The sequence below is a fragment of the Eubalaena glacialis genome, chromosome 19, assembly GCF_028564815.1.
Source record: "Eubalaena glacialis isolate mEubGla1 chromosome 19, mEubGla1.1.hap2.+ XY, whole genome shotgun sequence".
In the NCBI taxonomy this organism is placed as follows: domain Eukaryota; kingdom Metazoa; phylum Chordata; class Mammalia; order Artiodactyla; family Balaenidae; genus Eubalaena; species Eubalaena glacialis.
The window spans coordinates 2,982,873-2,998,790 of NC_083734.1; the positions used below are offsets into that span (position 1 = coordinate 2,982,873).

Consider the following 15,918-nt stretch of genomic DNA (forward strand, 5'->3'; position numbering starts at 1 on the left):
GAGAAGGGCTGAGACAAGACGGGAGAGGAGGGTGGACTTGGTACAGCTACACAGGCCGTGATACGGAGTTGGTGGGTATTAGGGAACCTCCCCTGATTTTCTTGTTTCTAATATTATCTTTAAACTTCCTTTTTTAAAAAAATACATTTATTTATTTATTTTTAGCTGCGTTGGGTCTTTGTTGCTGCGCATGGGCTTTCTCTAGTTGCGGCGAGTGGGGGGCTTCTCTTTGTTGTGGAGCACGGGCTCTAGGCGCGTGGGCTTCAATAGTTGTGGCATGAGGGCTCAGTAGTTGTGGTGCATGGGCTTCGCTGCTCTATGGCATGTGGGATCTTCCCAGACCAGGGCTCGAACCTGTGTCCCCTGCATTGGCAGGCGGATTCTTAACCACTGTGCCACCAGGGACGCCCCCTCTAATATTATCTTTACTTGTAACAAAAGCTACAGCATATTAGTGTAGACAAATTTGAAAATACAAGGGACATCCGGTCTTGGCAGAGATACTCATAGTCTCTTGCTCTCTTGCTGTTTACAATTTTAGAGAGTGAGAGGGATATTGGTAGAGTGTCTACTTTAACTATGTTAAAGTTTAGTTGTGTGTTCACGTATTAGATTTCAGAAAAGTATAAATGGTGCTATGCTATTGGGACCCCCCCGCTTTCCTTCCCTATCTTGTTCATTTCCCTTTTATTTGCGTTCACCTCTCCCTTCCTCTCCTGCCATGAGACCCATGTCAGCAACCTATTACAGATTTTCCCCGTGCAATGACGGTCATATACAAATATATATAGACCTCTGCTTACAAACATGTATGTGGAAAACATCCCTCCTGTATGGCAGTTTGACAAACGTGGGATCCTATGATACACTTTCCTGAATTTTGCTATTCTCAGGTATTGACTGATGGAATTCCTTTAAGTTAACTGGAGCAAAGCTGGTTAACCCTTTTTAATGGTTACATAACATTCCATGGTGTGGATGCACCAGAATATAGTCACTCATTCTCTGTTGTTGAACATTCACTGCTCCCTTGTGTGTGTGTGTTGGCCACTATGAACACTGCTATATTACATTAATCCTTTATGTATTGGTGCTTTTATTTCTTGGAATCGATTCCCAGGAGTGGGATTGCTTGGTCTAAGTATATGGATTTTTAAATGTAATGAATTTTTCCAGATTGCTTTCCTAAAGTGCTGCCACAGTTCCATTTCTACCTCTTTAATTTTCCCAGTCTATGGGCAATAAAATGATGTTTTATTTTTCTTTAATATGTTTTTCCCTGGAAACTAAGGAGTATGCACATTTTTTTCATATATCTGTAGGCCATTTGGATTTGTTCTTTTGTGATTTGTCTCTTTTAATGGAATGTGTCAGAGTTCTTTATGGAATTATATAATACACACACTTTTGTCATTTGCCTTGAGACTATTGTTTTTCCAAATCCATAATTTACCCTTTGCTTTGTTTACGGTATCCCTCATTTCACATTTTTAATTTGCAAACATGTATTTCTTTTCCTCCCCTCCCCCATCTTCTGGGTTTCCTGTGTTAGTTGGGAAGTTTTTTTTTTTTTGCATTTAACTTTTTAAATCCATCTGAAATTTAGCTTTTCCTAAGGTATAAAAATAAAACTCTACTTTTTTTTTTAAGAGACTTATTTTTTAAAATTTATTTATTTATTTTTTTAAATTTTATTTATGGCTGTGTTGGGTCTTCGTTTCTGTGCGAGGGCTTTCTCTAGTTGTGGCAAGCGGGGGCCACTCTTCATCGCGGTGCGCGGGCCTCTCACTATCGCGGCCTCTCTTGTTGCGGAGCACAGGCTCCAGACGCGCAGGCTCAGTAATTGTGGCTCACGGGCCCAGTTGCTCCGCGGCATGTGGGATCTTCCCAGACCAGGGCTCGAACCCGTGTCCCCTGCATTGGCAGGCAGATTCTCAACCACTGCGCCACCAGGGAAGCCCCTAAAACTCTACTTTTAAAAATTGCTCTTTCATTTTCCCAGGATAATGGATTAAATGAAGCACCTCTGTTTTGCGATGTCTCTGGCATTCCTTTTATTCCCGTCTGCTGCGTTGGGCCCAGGGACTTCTGTGATGGAAGTAGGCGTAGTAGACGTTTTACTGGAGGACTGGCCCTGAGAGTTGGAGTTCAAAGTCAGCACAGTGGCTCATGGCAGAGTTCATGCAAGATGTAGAGAAAAAATGTGACTCCAGGTCAGTGAGGTGGTAAAGTCGAGCATCTCTTAAGAAGGCCTATGCCAGTCTGTGGGGACAAATGGAAGTGTAGGTGATGGTCTGAGACAGCACCACCAAGCCAGGAACCAGGGAGGTGGCCGAGACTGACCCCAAGACTGTGCAAGATCTCACCTCAGTGGTGCAGACACTCCTGCAACAGATGCAAGGTAAATGGCAGACCATGTCCAACCAGATCATTGGAAGAATTGAGGACACGAGCAGTCGCATTGATGACCCGGAGAAAAACATCGCAGACCTCATGATACAAGCTGGGGTGGAAGAGCTGGATGGTGAAGACAAGGTCCCTGCCACACAGAAGAGTTGAGTGTCGCTCATTTACACTGAAATCTGGAGCACCCTTTCTACAAGCCAAGAGAAGCCGGATGGCTTTTTGCAGCTAACTACTATGCGTGGACATGTTTTATATTCTAAAGTGTGCATTCTTCTTAGCACATGTTATATAGTTAGTTTATAGAGTGATTTCCCTCCCCTGCCCCCCCATGTTTCTTGAACACGGTAACTTCACATCTTGGACCTTGGTCAGTTGTGCTGTTAAACACGAAAACTTTGGCAGTTCCTGAAAAAGAAAGAAAGAGAAAGAAAGAGAGAGGAAGGAAGGAAGGCAGGGAGGGAGGAAGGGAGAGAGAGAGAGGTGGGGGGGAGAGAGAGAGAGAGAGAGAAAGAAAGGAAGGAAGGAAGAAAGAAAGAAGGAAAGAAAGAAAGAAGGAAAGAAGGAAGGAAAGAAGGAGAGAGAAGGGAAGGAAGAAAGGGAGGGAGGGAGGGATGGAAAGAGAGAGAGAGGGAAAGAGAGAGAGGGAAAGAGAAAGAAAGAAAGAAAGAAAAAAAGAGAAAAAAAGAGAGAGAAAGGAAGGAAGGAAGGAAGAAAAGAAAGCCTATGCCAACCAAAGAGGGGCTGGGAACCTAGGAAGAGTAAAAAAGCAGAGTCAAGGAGACAGAGGGTTAGGATTTCAGTTGCCTCAATGGGTGAGGGCCTCCAACGCTGTTACCCAAGGTTGGAGAGTAACCCTGGCTTTGGTCCAGCTCACTCAGTACCGCTGGGGCTTTGGCTCTCTGGTGGCTTTGCAGGATCTCCTGATACAAGCATTCTCATCCACTGGACACGTCACTTATTCATTCATCCAACAAGTGTTTATGAGAAGACGACATGGACAAAGTGCCTACCTTTGAGGAGCTTATTCTCTAGTGGGGGAAACAGACCATAAATAGGATAAATAAAATAGCTAGGAGGTTAGCTAGTGACAGGGACCAAGGAGAGAACTAAATCTGGGAGGGAGGGAGGAAGTATGGGGGGAGGGGCCCAATTTAAGAAAAGGTGACCCGGAATGACTTCACTGAGGTGACATCGGAGCCAAGACCTGAAGGAAGTGAGGCTGTGATCCATGCAGAGTGGAGGAATTCCAGGTGCAAAAGCCCTGAGGGAGGGGTGTGCCTGTAGCCCAGCATGGCTGCGGCTGAGTGGACCGGGGACAGTGATTGCAGATGATGTCACAGGAGGCCGGAGGCTGTAGGGTCCCACAGGTCCCTGGGTCAGATGAGAAGCCTTTGTAAGGTTTTTAAGGAAAAAACAACATCATAGCAGCAAAGCTGAGCAGAAAGTTGTTCCCACCCCTAGAAGAAACGATGATTGTATGATGCAACCGCGGTGTTAGCCAACTAGCCAACGCCACGGTGGCAATCATGTTGCAATATAAATGCATCAAATCAACGTGTCATGCCCCTTGAACTTACACAATGCTAAACGTCAACTCTATCTCAGTTAAAGAATTGGGCAGAAAGCAGAGATTCCCCACATACCCCTGCCCCTACACACGCACAGCTTCCCCTACCATCAACACCCCACCACAGGGTACATCTGTTACCACTGATGAAGCTGCGTGGACACGTCATCACCACCCAGAGCCCAGAGTTTACATGAGGCTCACCCCTGCTGTCGTGCATTCTGTGGGGTTGGAAAAACATCAGAGTTGAGAGAAGTTTCCCTCTCTTCCTACTTTGCGGAGCATTTTTTTTTTAATTGAAGTCTAGTTGATGTACAATATTATATAAGTTACAGGTGTACGATATGGTGATTCACAATTTTTAAATGTTATCCTCCATTTATAGTTATTATAAAATATTGGCTATATTCCGTGTGCTGTACAGTATGTCCTCGTAGCTTATTTTGCTGAGAGTTTTTATCGTGAAGGCATGTTGGATTGTGTCAAATGCTCTTTTTGGTTTACTTTTTTTTAAAATTAATTAATTAATTAAATTTTGGCTGCGTTGGGTCTTCGTTGCTGCGCGCGGTCTTTCTCTAGTTGCAGCGAGCAGAGGCTACTCTTCATTGTGGTGCGCGGGCTTCTCATTGCGATGGCCTCTCTTGTTGCGGAGCACAGGCTCTAGGAGTGCGGGCTTCAGTAGTTGTGGCACGCGGGCTCAGTAGTTGTGGCTCGCGGGCTCAGGAGTTATGGCTCACGGGCCTAGTTGCTCCGTGGCATGTGGGATCTTCCCAGACCAGGGCTCGAACCCATGTCCCCTGCATTGGCAGGCAGACTCTCAACCACTGCGCCACCAGGGAAGCCCTTTGGTTTACTTTTTGACAGTTGAACTTTCCCTCAGAAATCAGTAAGAAGGCTTCTGACCTGTATTTGTGTGTTACAGCCTGTGGGAGCTTGAACTGTCCCTGAATCTGACACCCTGGCCCCCGGGGCTCATGAGATGAGGTGTGGTGAGTCCCCTGGGGGATGACAGCAGGGCTGCTTGCTCCCTCATCCACTTCCTGCCAACACCCCCCATGCTGGGCTGACCTCGCCTGTGTCTTGGGCTTTCCATCTGGTTCCGCTGACCTCTGCTTTTCTGCTCCGAGACCCCGTGCACAGTCTTGGTCCTTGTTGCCTGTGGTTCTGCTTCTTGCTTCCTTTGAGGTAGGTCCCCAGCCTCCTCGAGCTTCCTTCCCGAGAGGCTGGCCCGCCAGCTGTGCCGCTGACCTCAGATGGGGCCCCCAGAGGCAGAGGAGGTGGCCTGGCGCCCTGCGGTCAGGATAGAACACTCACTTCCTCCCGTGCTGGCTGAAGACCTCGGATCAGCAGTTCTCCCCACACCTGGCGATTACAGCATGACTATAAACAAAGCCTCTCGCCTCTAAGGAGGAGCCCCTGCACACAAGCCCAGGGCCTGCACACAAAGCTGATTTGCACCCTGAGGGCAGCCTTAGTTGGGAGATGGTTAGGGTGGGTCTGTCTTTGTAATTAAACCAAAGAAAACCAGCTCTCCAGCCTCTTCTTCATCGTACATCATCCAGACCTTCCGATTGCACTACCAAATGTTTCCCATGCCAGCGAACCCTGTCTGCCACCACCTGTTTCTGAAGAATCATTATCTCCATTTCTACACAAGGCACAGAGGCCCAGAGAGGTGAGGGAAAGGCCGAAGACCCCACAGCAAGGATATAGCACCATGTGGAATCAAACCTACTTTCATGCAAACAAACACAGTGCAAATAAGGTCTGGCTTCCTGGGTGTGGCTTCTTCCACCGGCCTGAGGTTGGACCAGCGGGGCAGTTCTCAAGTTTTCTCTTCTCGGAACCCTTCATACCCTATGGGTGGGTCTCACACATTGAACCAATCTTTCACCTACTTGTTTTGTGCATCATGCATCAGTCATTTGGAAAATATTGGTTCATTGGGTTACGCTGCTTTTCCAAATATGACACATTTCATCATACAATATTTTTAAAAATCACACATATATTAGATCTCATCAGAAACGTCTTTCAGGAAGGGAAGCTATCGAGGCCGCCGTGGTGAGTATCAGTTTTCCACAATTCTAGTTTTTGCTTGAAAACTCAAATTTCATCCCGGGCAATAATAAATACCAGCAGTGTTTTCTTCTCAAAGTGATAGGCTCGCTTCCTTCATTTTCACGAAAATGTCTTCTCAAGACCCAAGCCTGAATAACCGGCTTGTCGGGTGTGCCCTGGGGGGGCACAGTCCACGGCGGGTGGCCAGAGCTTCTCCGGGAGACAACCATCACCCCTCGCTGTGCAGAAGGGCTTCCCGTGTCCTTCCCATGTAACATTAAAAACAGGCACTTGAGGGTCGAGATTTAATAAAATTAATAATTGTTACTGCTTCATCAAGACACTCTTATGGGAAACTGGCTCTCTTTTTTTTAAATGGCAAGTGCCTGGCCGGGAAGAGTACAATGACCACTGGCACAGTGTGTCCAGATTCCTGCTAAGGGGTCACCATCGCTTTTGTATCATCAATGCAAATATTCACATAGTGAAAAAGACAATTCACGTCTTAGTGTTATTATGAAAATAGTTTTGACCTTGCAGACCTTCTGAAAGGGTCTCAGGACACTTGGGCAACCTGTGAGCTGCTGGACCTGGGTTGAGATATCTACCTCAACGTCAGCCTCTTGCCGCCAGCAGGTAGGGACTCCTTCAGCCCCTAAGGCATGGGTGGCCTTGGTTGCGATTCTGGGCAGATGAGCCCAGGAAGACCATGAGCTGGGCCTGGTTCATTTAAAGCGAACTTTCTCTTTTCTTCCCCAGCATCTCCTGGGCCACACTCCCTGGGAAAAGCTCGCTCACATCAGGTGGGGCAGATGGGGCCAGGACCCATCCGCGATAAGGCCGAGTTGGATGCTGTGTGAGGATGTGCTGCTTGGGGGACTCAGGGGGACCGGACATCAGGGAGGGTCTTGGAGGAGGGGGAGGAGTGAGTCTTCGAAGGGGAAGGGCTTCCTGAGGCAGAGCGTAGTGGGGGAAGTCCGCAGAACCCCACAGGGGAAGAGTGGGGGGAGGTGGAGTTAAGGGTCTAGGGTTCCAAGGTCTCGGAGGCTGGGTCAGCCAGGGCGTTCAGTGCTAAATAAGGAGTTTGGATTTTATTCAGCAGACCACAGGGAGGTAATGAATGATATAAGTGATCCTATATTTAAGGCAAACCCCGATTTTCCCAAAGAAAAAATTTAAAAAAAAGTAAGGTATCAATCTGAGTTCAAATTTTTTGGAATGTTGACAAAATAGATGTCTAGTTATAATATCTAATTTATTTAGTTACACATGCATATTTAAAATAACATTATATACAAGAATACATCAGTACAAAATATTGCTTTTTTCCCCCATCTCACATTTCAAGTAACAATGTTATTCTCACTCTATGTGCATCTGGGACACCAAAGTCTTCATCATGATAGAGCTACGGTTTCTCGAAGCGTTTCTCCTTGTGTCTAAGTTGTTTGCGATGCAGCACGAGACACGTGTCCCACACTGGTACTGGGAAGACTGACCCAAGTCCCACGTCAGCATGGTCCTCCCCAGCCCCTGCTTGTCATTCTTATAACAAAACTACTCACTTACTGCTTTTGAACTTGCTCTTCGACGCTGGTTTACAAAGCCCAACTCTAGTAACGGTGAGGGGAAAACCCCTGGGATCACGCCCAAGCTGCTTCTCACCCCTCTTTCAACCCATTCCAATAGGAGGCATCTGTAACCCTGCAAATCTTGTATGGCTTGAGGTTGCTGGGGGCTGAAATGTGAGGGGAAACCAGAGGAAGAGCAGTTGCAGGAGATGACAGTCTGGCCGTGGGTATGACTGGAGAGCCCCAGGCGGGGTCGCCATCATGGACAGTGCAGTTTGCTGGGGTGGGAGTGAGAAAGGGACGAAAGCCCAGAAGAAAGAGCCAGAGTGGGCCGGGCAGGACCCCGCAGGGGCTTCCCGGGGACAGACCCACCCCCGTGTCCCCCACCTCCTGTCTGATGAAAAGCTTTAGCCTCCTAGGCCTTCCCCGAGGTCCAAAGAGCAGATTTAATCAGAGAAGTGAGAAAATGCAGAAACAAAGGGAAACAAACAAAACAAAATAATAATAGTTTAGCCATAGAACAAAGCCAGAAGACCTTTAGTTCCTCAGGGGCTATAAATAACATCCTGAGCCACATCCTTGAGCTGTTTTGCAGATACTGAAATCCCCACCAGGTGGAAGAAGTTAACTGCATGCTGACCACCAGCACGTAGACCCCAGACAGGTTGGAACCAGAAGGCTGATGACTGAGATTCTTGAACCACCACCCTGTTACCTCACCTCCAGCCAATCAGAGAATTGTGCACAAGCTTATCACACACCCCTTGACCCTTTCCCTCACCCTGTCTTTAAAAGCCTTCCCTGAAAGCCCTGGGTCTTTAGAGCAAGAGCTGCCAGTTCTCTTTGCTTGGGGTTCTACAATAAATGCTGCACTTTCCTTCACCCTGTGTCAGTGGCTTGGCCATGCTGCGCGCGGGCGAGTGGACCCGAGCTGGGTAAGAAGATAAGAGGACAGCCTCCCATGGGCTTCCCTGGTGGCGCAGTGGTTGAGAATCTGCCTGCCAATGCAGGGGACACGGGTTCGAGCCCTGGTCTGGGAAGATCCCACGTGCCGTGGAGCAACTCGGCCCATGAGCCACAATTACTGAGCCTGCGCGTCTGGAGCCTGTGCTCGGCAACGAGAGGCCGCGATAGTGAGAGGCCCGCGCACCGTGATGAAGAGTGGCCCCCGCACCGCGATGAAGAGTGGCCCCCGCACCGCGATGAAGAGTGGCCCCCGCTTGCCACAACTAGAGAAAGCCCTCGCACAGAAACGAAGACCCAACACAGCCATACATACATACATACATAAAAAGAATGTAAGCAGACAAGAATAGCATTTAAAAAAAAAAAAAAAAAAAAGAGGACAGCCTCCCCAGGCAGCAACGGAGGATGTGGAGTGAGGACATGGAAGGGCTGGGCTAGTAGTGGGCAGCCATGGGCGATGCTGATGCGGGGTCCTGGTCCATCTGGGGGAGGGGAGGGGAGGGGGGAGGGGGGAGGGGAGGGGAGGGGAGGGGAGGGGAGGGGAGGGGGAGGGGGAGGGGAGGGGGAGGGGAGGGGAGGGGAGGGGAGGGGGAGGGGGAGGGGAGGGTGCAGCCTGGGCGTGTTGGGACCGTGAAGAAATGGTATCTTGAGGGAACAAACAGTGGGCATGTTCCGGGGCAAGACTGCGATGATCAGATCAGGAGTCCATGAACCTCGGGTCCACCTAGGCTGCCCCCAGCAGGTCACTCACCCCAGCAATGCGTCAGGGTTTGTTTCCTAGGCAGCAAGGAGGGTGGGCAGTGTCTGCTCTGGGGACAGGCCCACAGCTGGCCCCCAGGAAGCGTGTGCTGAAGGGAGAAGATAGAGGAAGGGGAACACGGCACCCGAGCCCTGCGGGAGGGACCTGAAAAGAGGCAGCAAGGGAGAGGCGGCAGGAGAGGCCTGGTCAGGGCCTCGGGGGCAGGTGGCATCGAGGACCTGGGGGACAAGCTGGAAGGAAGTGGCCCAGGCAGGATTTGTGCAAAAGCTTCCACCGGGACCCCAGTGTGACCCACCAGCCCGGACTCAGCCCTGAAGGGATGACACATGCACTGTCCCCAGCAAATGCACTGGGGGCCGAGGCTGGTCTGGGCCTCTTCCAAGCCTCACCCCCGGGGGGGACACCTGCCTGGACGGCCTCAGACCTGCCCAGGCAATGAGACAGCGGGTTGGCGTCTGGGTCCCCTCGGCTTTGACAAATATCTGAATACTGATAAAGGATTTATGTGCTTGAGTGAATGAGTAATAGGCCTCCAATTACACTTCTGTGTAGCGTGGGCACGTCCAATAAAAGGGAATGGAAACATGCGTTTCCCAATTTACAGGAAAGGTTCTAAGGCCGAGATTCTCAAAAGTGTGGTCTCATGAGCTGCAGTAGCTGGGAATTTGCTACAATGCAAATTCTCAGGCTCCACCCCAGACCTACCAACTCAGAAACTGTGGGCAGGGGGGAGGGGTGGAGGCCCAGCAATCCATTTTAACATGTTCTCCAGGGGATCCTGATGCACATGGAAGTGTTAAGAACCACTGCTTTAAGCTAATGGAATGTTTTTAATGGCTGCCTGGACTTGATCCCCTGGAGAATTCCTTTGCCTCCAGAGCCTCAGTCTCCTCATTTGTAACAGGGAAAAGTACGCACTTACAAGATTATCACACGGCTTACGTGAGAGACTGCCCGGCACACGGCAAGTACTCAAGGGCTGGTTATTCTCGTTAAAGGAGAACTCGGAAGGGGCTGGCTGATCACCTCATGGCATCAGCTCAACAGTGAGCTGGGTTTTCCAAGCTTGGGGTTTTTATATCACCTGCGTGTAATAACTCTACATTGGTCTCCTTGTTTCTAGCTTCTAAGGCTCCACATTTCCCAGAGCTCTGCAGGGAGCCTCACGGGGCTGTGGCTGCTCCTAGGCCCACCCTCATCAGAGAGCAGCCTGAAGGGCCCGGGGTCAAGGTGCCCACCCCTCGCTGTCAGCCAGGCGACGGCGAGGAAATGGAGCCGCACAGCAACCAGCCCTCTGGGGGCCCGTGGAAGGGCGCGGGCAAGAGGTCACGAAACCTGGTGACTTCCGCCAGGTAGGGCTTTGGAAGGAAAGGGTGTTAAATCATTGGCTCAAAGGGCTGTCTTGAGTGAAAAATACCAGCACCCACTTCAGATGAACCTCCAACCTCTACCTCCTCGGTAGAATGGAAGCTCCAGGGGGCCCACAGGTATTTTTTTTTACCCCTTCCTGCGTCCCTGCACCATCAACACTTTGTAGGTGAACAGGTGCTAACCCGGCAGCTCTGTCATTAGAAAGAACAAAGGGCCCTTTGCCAAGATGGGGAGCTCTGCTTGGTCTGGAGGCCCAGCTCGAGCCGTTCCATGAGGTGCCTGCAGGTGGGGGGTTCTTACCGGGATGGAGGTGGAGGCCGGCTTGGGATCACTTCCGGCTGAGCCTGGCGGCTATTCAAGATCGGGGAGTCGGGCGTCCGAGGAAACGCCACGGTCACAACCCTCACATGCTCCTTGGCAAATGCCAGCTGCCTTCGGCTGAATGGAAGCCACTCTTTCTGGGCACCTGCCCGCCCACCGCCGACGGGGTCCAGCCACCCCTGCCTGGGCTCGCGAGTGCTCGCTGGGGGGCAGCTGAGGAGCAGCACCGTGGGCGCCCCATCGTGCCCAGGCAGTGCGCCAGCCAGAGCAGGCAGCGTGGAGGGAGCAGACGAGGAAACACCCGTTGGTGTGAACCACGAAGCTGGAAGAGCTCCCACCCCGAGTGACAGGTGGCAGACGGGCTTTCCTCCGTGGTCACGAATGCCCTCCAGGCTTTTGCTGGCCCTTTCCACCCACCCCTCGCGTCCGCGTAGGACCCCACTTCCTACTCTGAGCCCAAGCAGAGGCCTCCGCGGCGTCCCAGGGCTCATCTGCAGAGGGCCCCGCACGGCAGCTGTCCTGGTGGGTCTTTGAAGCTGTAACCTTGAACGTCCTGCTGGAACTTACTCCTGCTTCTGGCCCCAGCCAAAGGCCAGACACCTTGCCTAGTACGTAGAAATGGTCAGCACTTACAAAGTTTGTGATAATCATTGCCCTCCGTCATTTGAAGTTTTTATCACTCATTAACAGAAATGCCCTTTTATTTCTGGGTTTTATTGTAGCTGAAAGTGGGAATGGTGTTTATCCTTCAGAAGGAAGTTGGGAAGTGTGCAAAGGCCCTGGTCCAGAAGGTGACCATCCGACAAAAGGCCAAAGACCTGCCCTTTTCCCAGGCCTGAGTAACTCCCCCCTGGAAAAATGAGGGAGTGTCTTTTAGTTCCGTGAGTTTAGGATTCCATTTTGAGAGAATACACAAAATGACCAAGGAAGGTTTACTGAAGAAAATTTCTCCAGAATTCACCAGTATTTTGCAAACATGCTGAGCACATGCGATCATTAGTGATTACAGCAATCTGGTAGTATTGTAGTCAAGGTCCTTTTGGTTGCACGAAGGAAAAACTCCCTTCAGACTGATTTTTAAAAAGCCAAAGTGCATCCTAAGGATACCCGAGGAATCGATGGAGTCCACGGCAAGGATGCAGGACTAGAGCCAGAAACCTTCACCACCTCCAGGCTACAAGGCAGCTGCTCTCACCCACTTGCTCTCGTGTCTGTTATTTCTGCTTGTACAGATCTCGGCTCGTCCACGTGGCACCGGCTCAGGGGCCCTGACTTGCAAGTGCCCCATATGCGCTATCACCCCAGACAGGGACTGGGATGTCTCCTGCCCTTTGCAAAATTCTTTGGATAAAGAATGTTCTTGGGTCTGTTTGGATCGGGAGAAGATCAACCCTAGTCCGATCAACGGGTGTGCGGGGGAGGGGAGGGACAAGGTCCTTGTGTACAAACAGGCCCCACGGCACGGTAATGAGAGGGGCACCCGCCCGCCGCTTCAGCAGTGCTCAGCTATCAGTACTTAAAACAACAAAGACGTCTGTACTTTTCTATTCAGAGCGACCTTCCCCTCCAAATTCTTACTGCACTAGCCAAAGCTTCAGAAACGTAAATTATGTACATTTCACGAAGTTCTACTGAACCCCGAAACCCAAGTAGAAAAGGTCACAGAAAGTTGCTCCCTGTTTTATTGCTCTTCACTGGGCTTGGTTGGTACTTGTTTTTTTAATTTTCATCACATCTTACATGAGTGATGAAGACACGCCCAGTTACAAAAGGTACCCCTTTTCACTAACATCTTTTTTTTTTTTTAACAATTTGCATTGATGTCAACATCATGAGAAAGCCGGATGTTCAGTTGATTCACTGAACCTATAAAAACCCTGCCAGGGAATCCTATTTTGTGGGCACACCACACAGAGCCTGGCACTCGAGGTCAGATGATTCCAATCCTAGATCTGAAAATAAGCGCAAGGAGCTCCGTGACAGCGTACGTCTCGTCTGGCTACCAGTTTCAGGCCACACTTTGCTTCTGTGTCCTACAGTGGGCGGGGCAGAAAAAGTAACCCCGTCTCAAACTTGCTATTCTTTTCCTTATAAGAACCTTACACCTACCGACATCTCTAGCTCAGAAGCACACAACGCACACAAAGACATGACTGGACAGTATCTTAACTGAAAGCACTAGTTTAAATAGCCTAGAGTCTTACAGAAAATGTTATTCCAAACCATGCAGAGGCAGCAAGAGTCACCCAAAACCACAGTTTATTCTACGACCTTTACGTTGCTTTTCTGTTATTTAAAGGTTGAAGCAAAGTGAAACGGATGGAAATATTCTGTTAAAAGAACAAAGTGAGTCAATCACAGCATATGCATCTAATAACACCTCAGTTCTATGCCATACGCTCCAAACACAAGGCTGAGTCCAGGAGTGGCTCATGTTCTGGGTTCTTGTAAAGCAAATGGAAATATTGGGAAGAATCAACACATCTCAACAGAGGAGCCATAAATGCCCTGAAAGCAGGAAGTTGACACAATTTTAAATATAATTCATATATATATTTTAAAATCAAACACAATTAAATAGAATATGGTTTAAGTACATGAATACTTCACTTTAGAAGAATAACACAGGTGGTACATAGTACCAAAAACTCATACACAGCCTTTCTGCTTCTTCTGTTGATGAAACAGTGCGCGTCTATACAACCAAATATTGCAGTGGAATAAATTCTCTATTCATTCAAGACTTTCTCAAGGACAGAGGTGATTAATAATTATATATTCATATGTGTATATATGCATTTTTTGCAAAGTCTGAGCAAAAGCAGTAACACCTAAGAGAACGTTCCTTCCCTCCGACAGTCCGTGTGGTGAGGCAGCGCTGGCACCGCCTGCATGGAGTGTGCGGCCGACGGGGCGGCCCCGCCCATGGCAGCGAGGTCCAGACCCCGAAGCCGACCGAGTGGAAGTGCAGGGAGGGGCCTCTCGTTACCCCACAGACAGAAGAAAAAGGCCACAACCTGCACACTTCCCAGCGCAAAGAAGAGGAGAGAGTCAGAACTGAGTGCCTCTCTGTCCCCACGCCTGCCCGCCCACCTTCTTTAAAAACTCTACCATCTGGGAATAAACATTTTGTTCAAGAAGCCACAGGGGAAAACTGGAGTGATGGCTGTTGCACATCCCTTTCCACAAGTACTCTGAGGGGAGGTGACGTCACCAGAGCCCAGAATCTCGGAGGAGCAAGTCCTACCACTTGCGGCGCAGAGGCTCGCCCTTCCGGCCGCGGGGGAGCTGGTGTTAAGAGTACTGCGTCTCAGGAGCAATTAGAACGTGAACACCACACACTGTCACCAAAGGGGAGGACAACGTCACCAAGACTTGACCCACTTCCAAATTAACGCCTCTGTGCGGACCCCGCTCCCCGGAAGAAAAGCCACCTGCTGGCACCGCACCGCCTGGCTCCCGAGGGGCCAACTCACCTGCCTGCTCAGGAGACCAAGCGAAGCCCCTCTGGTACCCGCTGTCTGATGCTGTTGGGGTGGGTCACCGCCACGGGAGGTGCATCAAATACCGGCTCTACGCCTCTGCATCTCCCATGGCGTGTGGCCCCCGCCTATCCCAGTGGACTAACTCTTCCACACATGGGTTATTGCCATTGGAAAACTAGTAATTCTCTAGTAATGTAAACAACACCACTCTGTCTCTACGACTTTCACTGCGTGATCATTGCGTGCAGATGTGTCTACGCGACACTCTGCCGACGGTGGAAGTCTAGGATTGTCTGCCATTCTTTCTTGGGAACAACAGTGAGAAGAAATACAGTGCTCTGTTTTCACTGGCTGTGGGGAAGAATCCAACCAAAGGAAAAAAGTTCTCTTATTTTCCAAAAGCAGATTTCCTTTATCTCAGGTCTTGAGTCATAGCTGATGAAAGAAAGGAAAAGAAAAAGGTAAGGTACATTTCTACAACCAGTGACACATTACCATCACAGATTAAGGAAGAAGGGCACCAACACTTAGTGAGCGCCTACTACATACCAGCGCTCATGACAGCCAGGACCTGACTACAATCACGGGAGGTAAAATGCCCTAATTATCTTCATTTACAGCTGAGTGAATGGAAGCCTAAGGAGGCCAAGCAACCCACCTGAAGGTTATATAACGAGGACTGGCACCCAGACTTGCTTTTATCTTTCCGTTTTGGCAACAGATATTAGAATGAAATATCTACTTTTTGACAGATAATTCTGCTTCTAGGAATTAACTCTAAAGCATACTCATAAGAGAGGGCAAAGACTTACATACACATTCATCAAAGTATTGTTTGTAACAGGGAACGATCCCAAACGACCTAAGTGACCATCCACAGGGGATTCATTAGATGAAGACAGAGCCATAATATGGAATGCGCCAAAGCCTTTAGAAAGAAAACAGAGAGCTTTGATCTTCTGGCCTCCTAAGACCAAGCTTCTGAGGCTGAGTCCTCTTTTTCACTGCACTGGGGAGGAAACAAACATCACAGAAGACATGGTCCCTGCTATTTGTGAGATGGGACATAAACACATGAAACAATTCAGTAATGCTGTGAGGTCATTTACATTAAATGCCCAAGTGCTTTCTATAGACAAATGTAAAGTAGGCGATTCAAAGCAGAGAGGTATCCACAGGGGTTAAAGAGGGGTTGGGTACTCCTTTGTGGGTGCAGGACTTCTCACATTCACACATTCATGGAATGAGAATTACAGGGGATCTTATGAGATTTTCTTGTCCAAGTTCTCTCATCTACTGATAAGGAAATGAAGGGACCGGAGAAAATTAACTTGCAAAAGGTCACACATACTGACTAGAAATGGACTGAATGAGGTCTGCCAGCCTACTGCGTTTTCCATACCAATACAC

The 15,918-nt window shown here is 49.3% G+C and overlaps 2 protein-coding genes across 4 annotated transcripts in view; one reads left to right on the forward strand and one right to left on the reverse strand.

Moving 5' to 3' along the window:
* The first annotated feature begins 2,169 nt into the window (after positions 1-2,169).
* On the forward strand, positions 2,170-2,559 carry LOC133080427 (heat shock factor-binding protein 1-like). The gene is made up of 2 exons (XM_061176317.1): positions 2,170-2,213; positions 2,304-2,559. Exons 1-2 carry the CDS (start codon positions 2,170-2,172, stop codon positions 2,557-2,559), a joined length of 300 nt encoding a protein of 99 aa, XP_061032300.1.
* An 11,126-nt stretch (positions 2,560-13,685) lies between these two features.
* The window catches only part of AKAP10 (A-kinase anchoring protein 10), a 52,437-nt gene continuing 50,204 nt past the window's right edge, over positions 13,686-15,918 (reverse strand). For all 3 annotated transcript variants that reach the window (XM_061175055.1, XM_061175056.1, XM_061175054.1), the window contains one exon: positions 13,686-14,943. In XM_061175055.1, the coding sequence (XP_061031038.1) occupies positions 14,938-14,943 (6 nt within the window). In that variant the 3' untranslated portion in view covers positions 13,686-14,937. The remainder of the gene's footprint in view (positions 14,944-15,918) is intronic.

Coding starts and splice junctions, on each gene's coding strand:
- LOC133080427 (XM_061176317.1), top strand. CDS start 2,170: ATGGCAGAGTTCATGCAAGATGTAGAGAAAAAATGTGACTCCAG. Junction 2,214..2,303: donor GAGAAAAAATGTGACTCCAG/GTCAGTGAGGTG, acceptor GGTCTGAGACAG/CACCACCAAGCCAGGAACCA.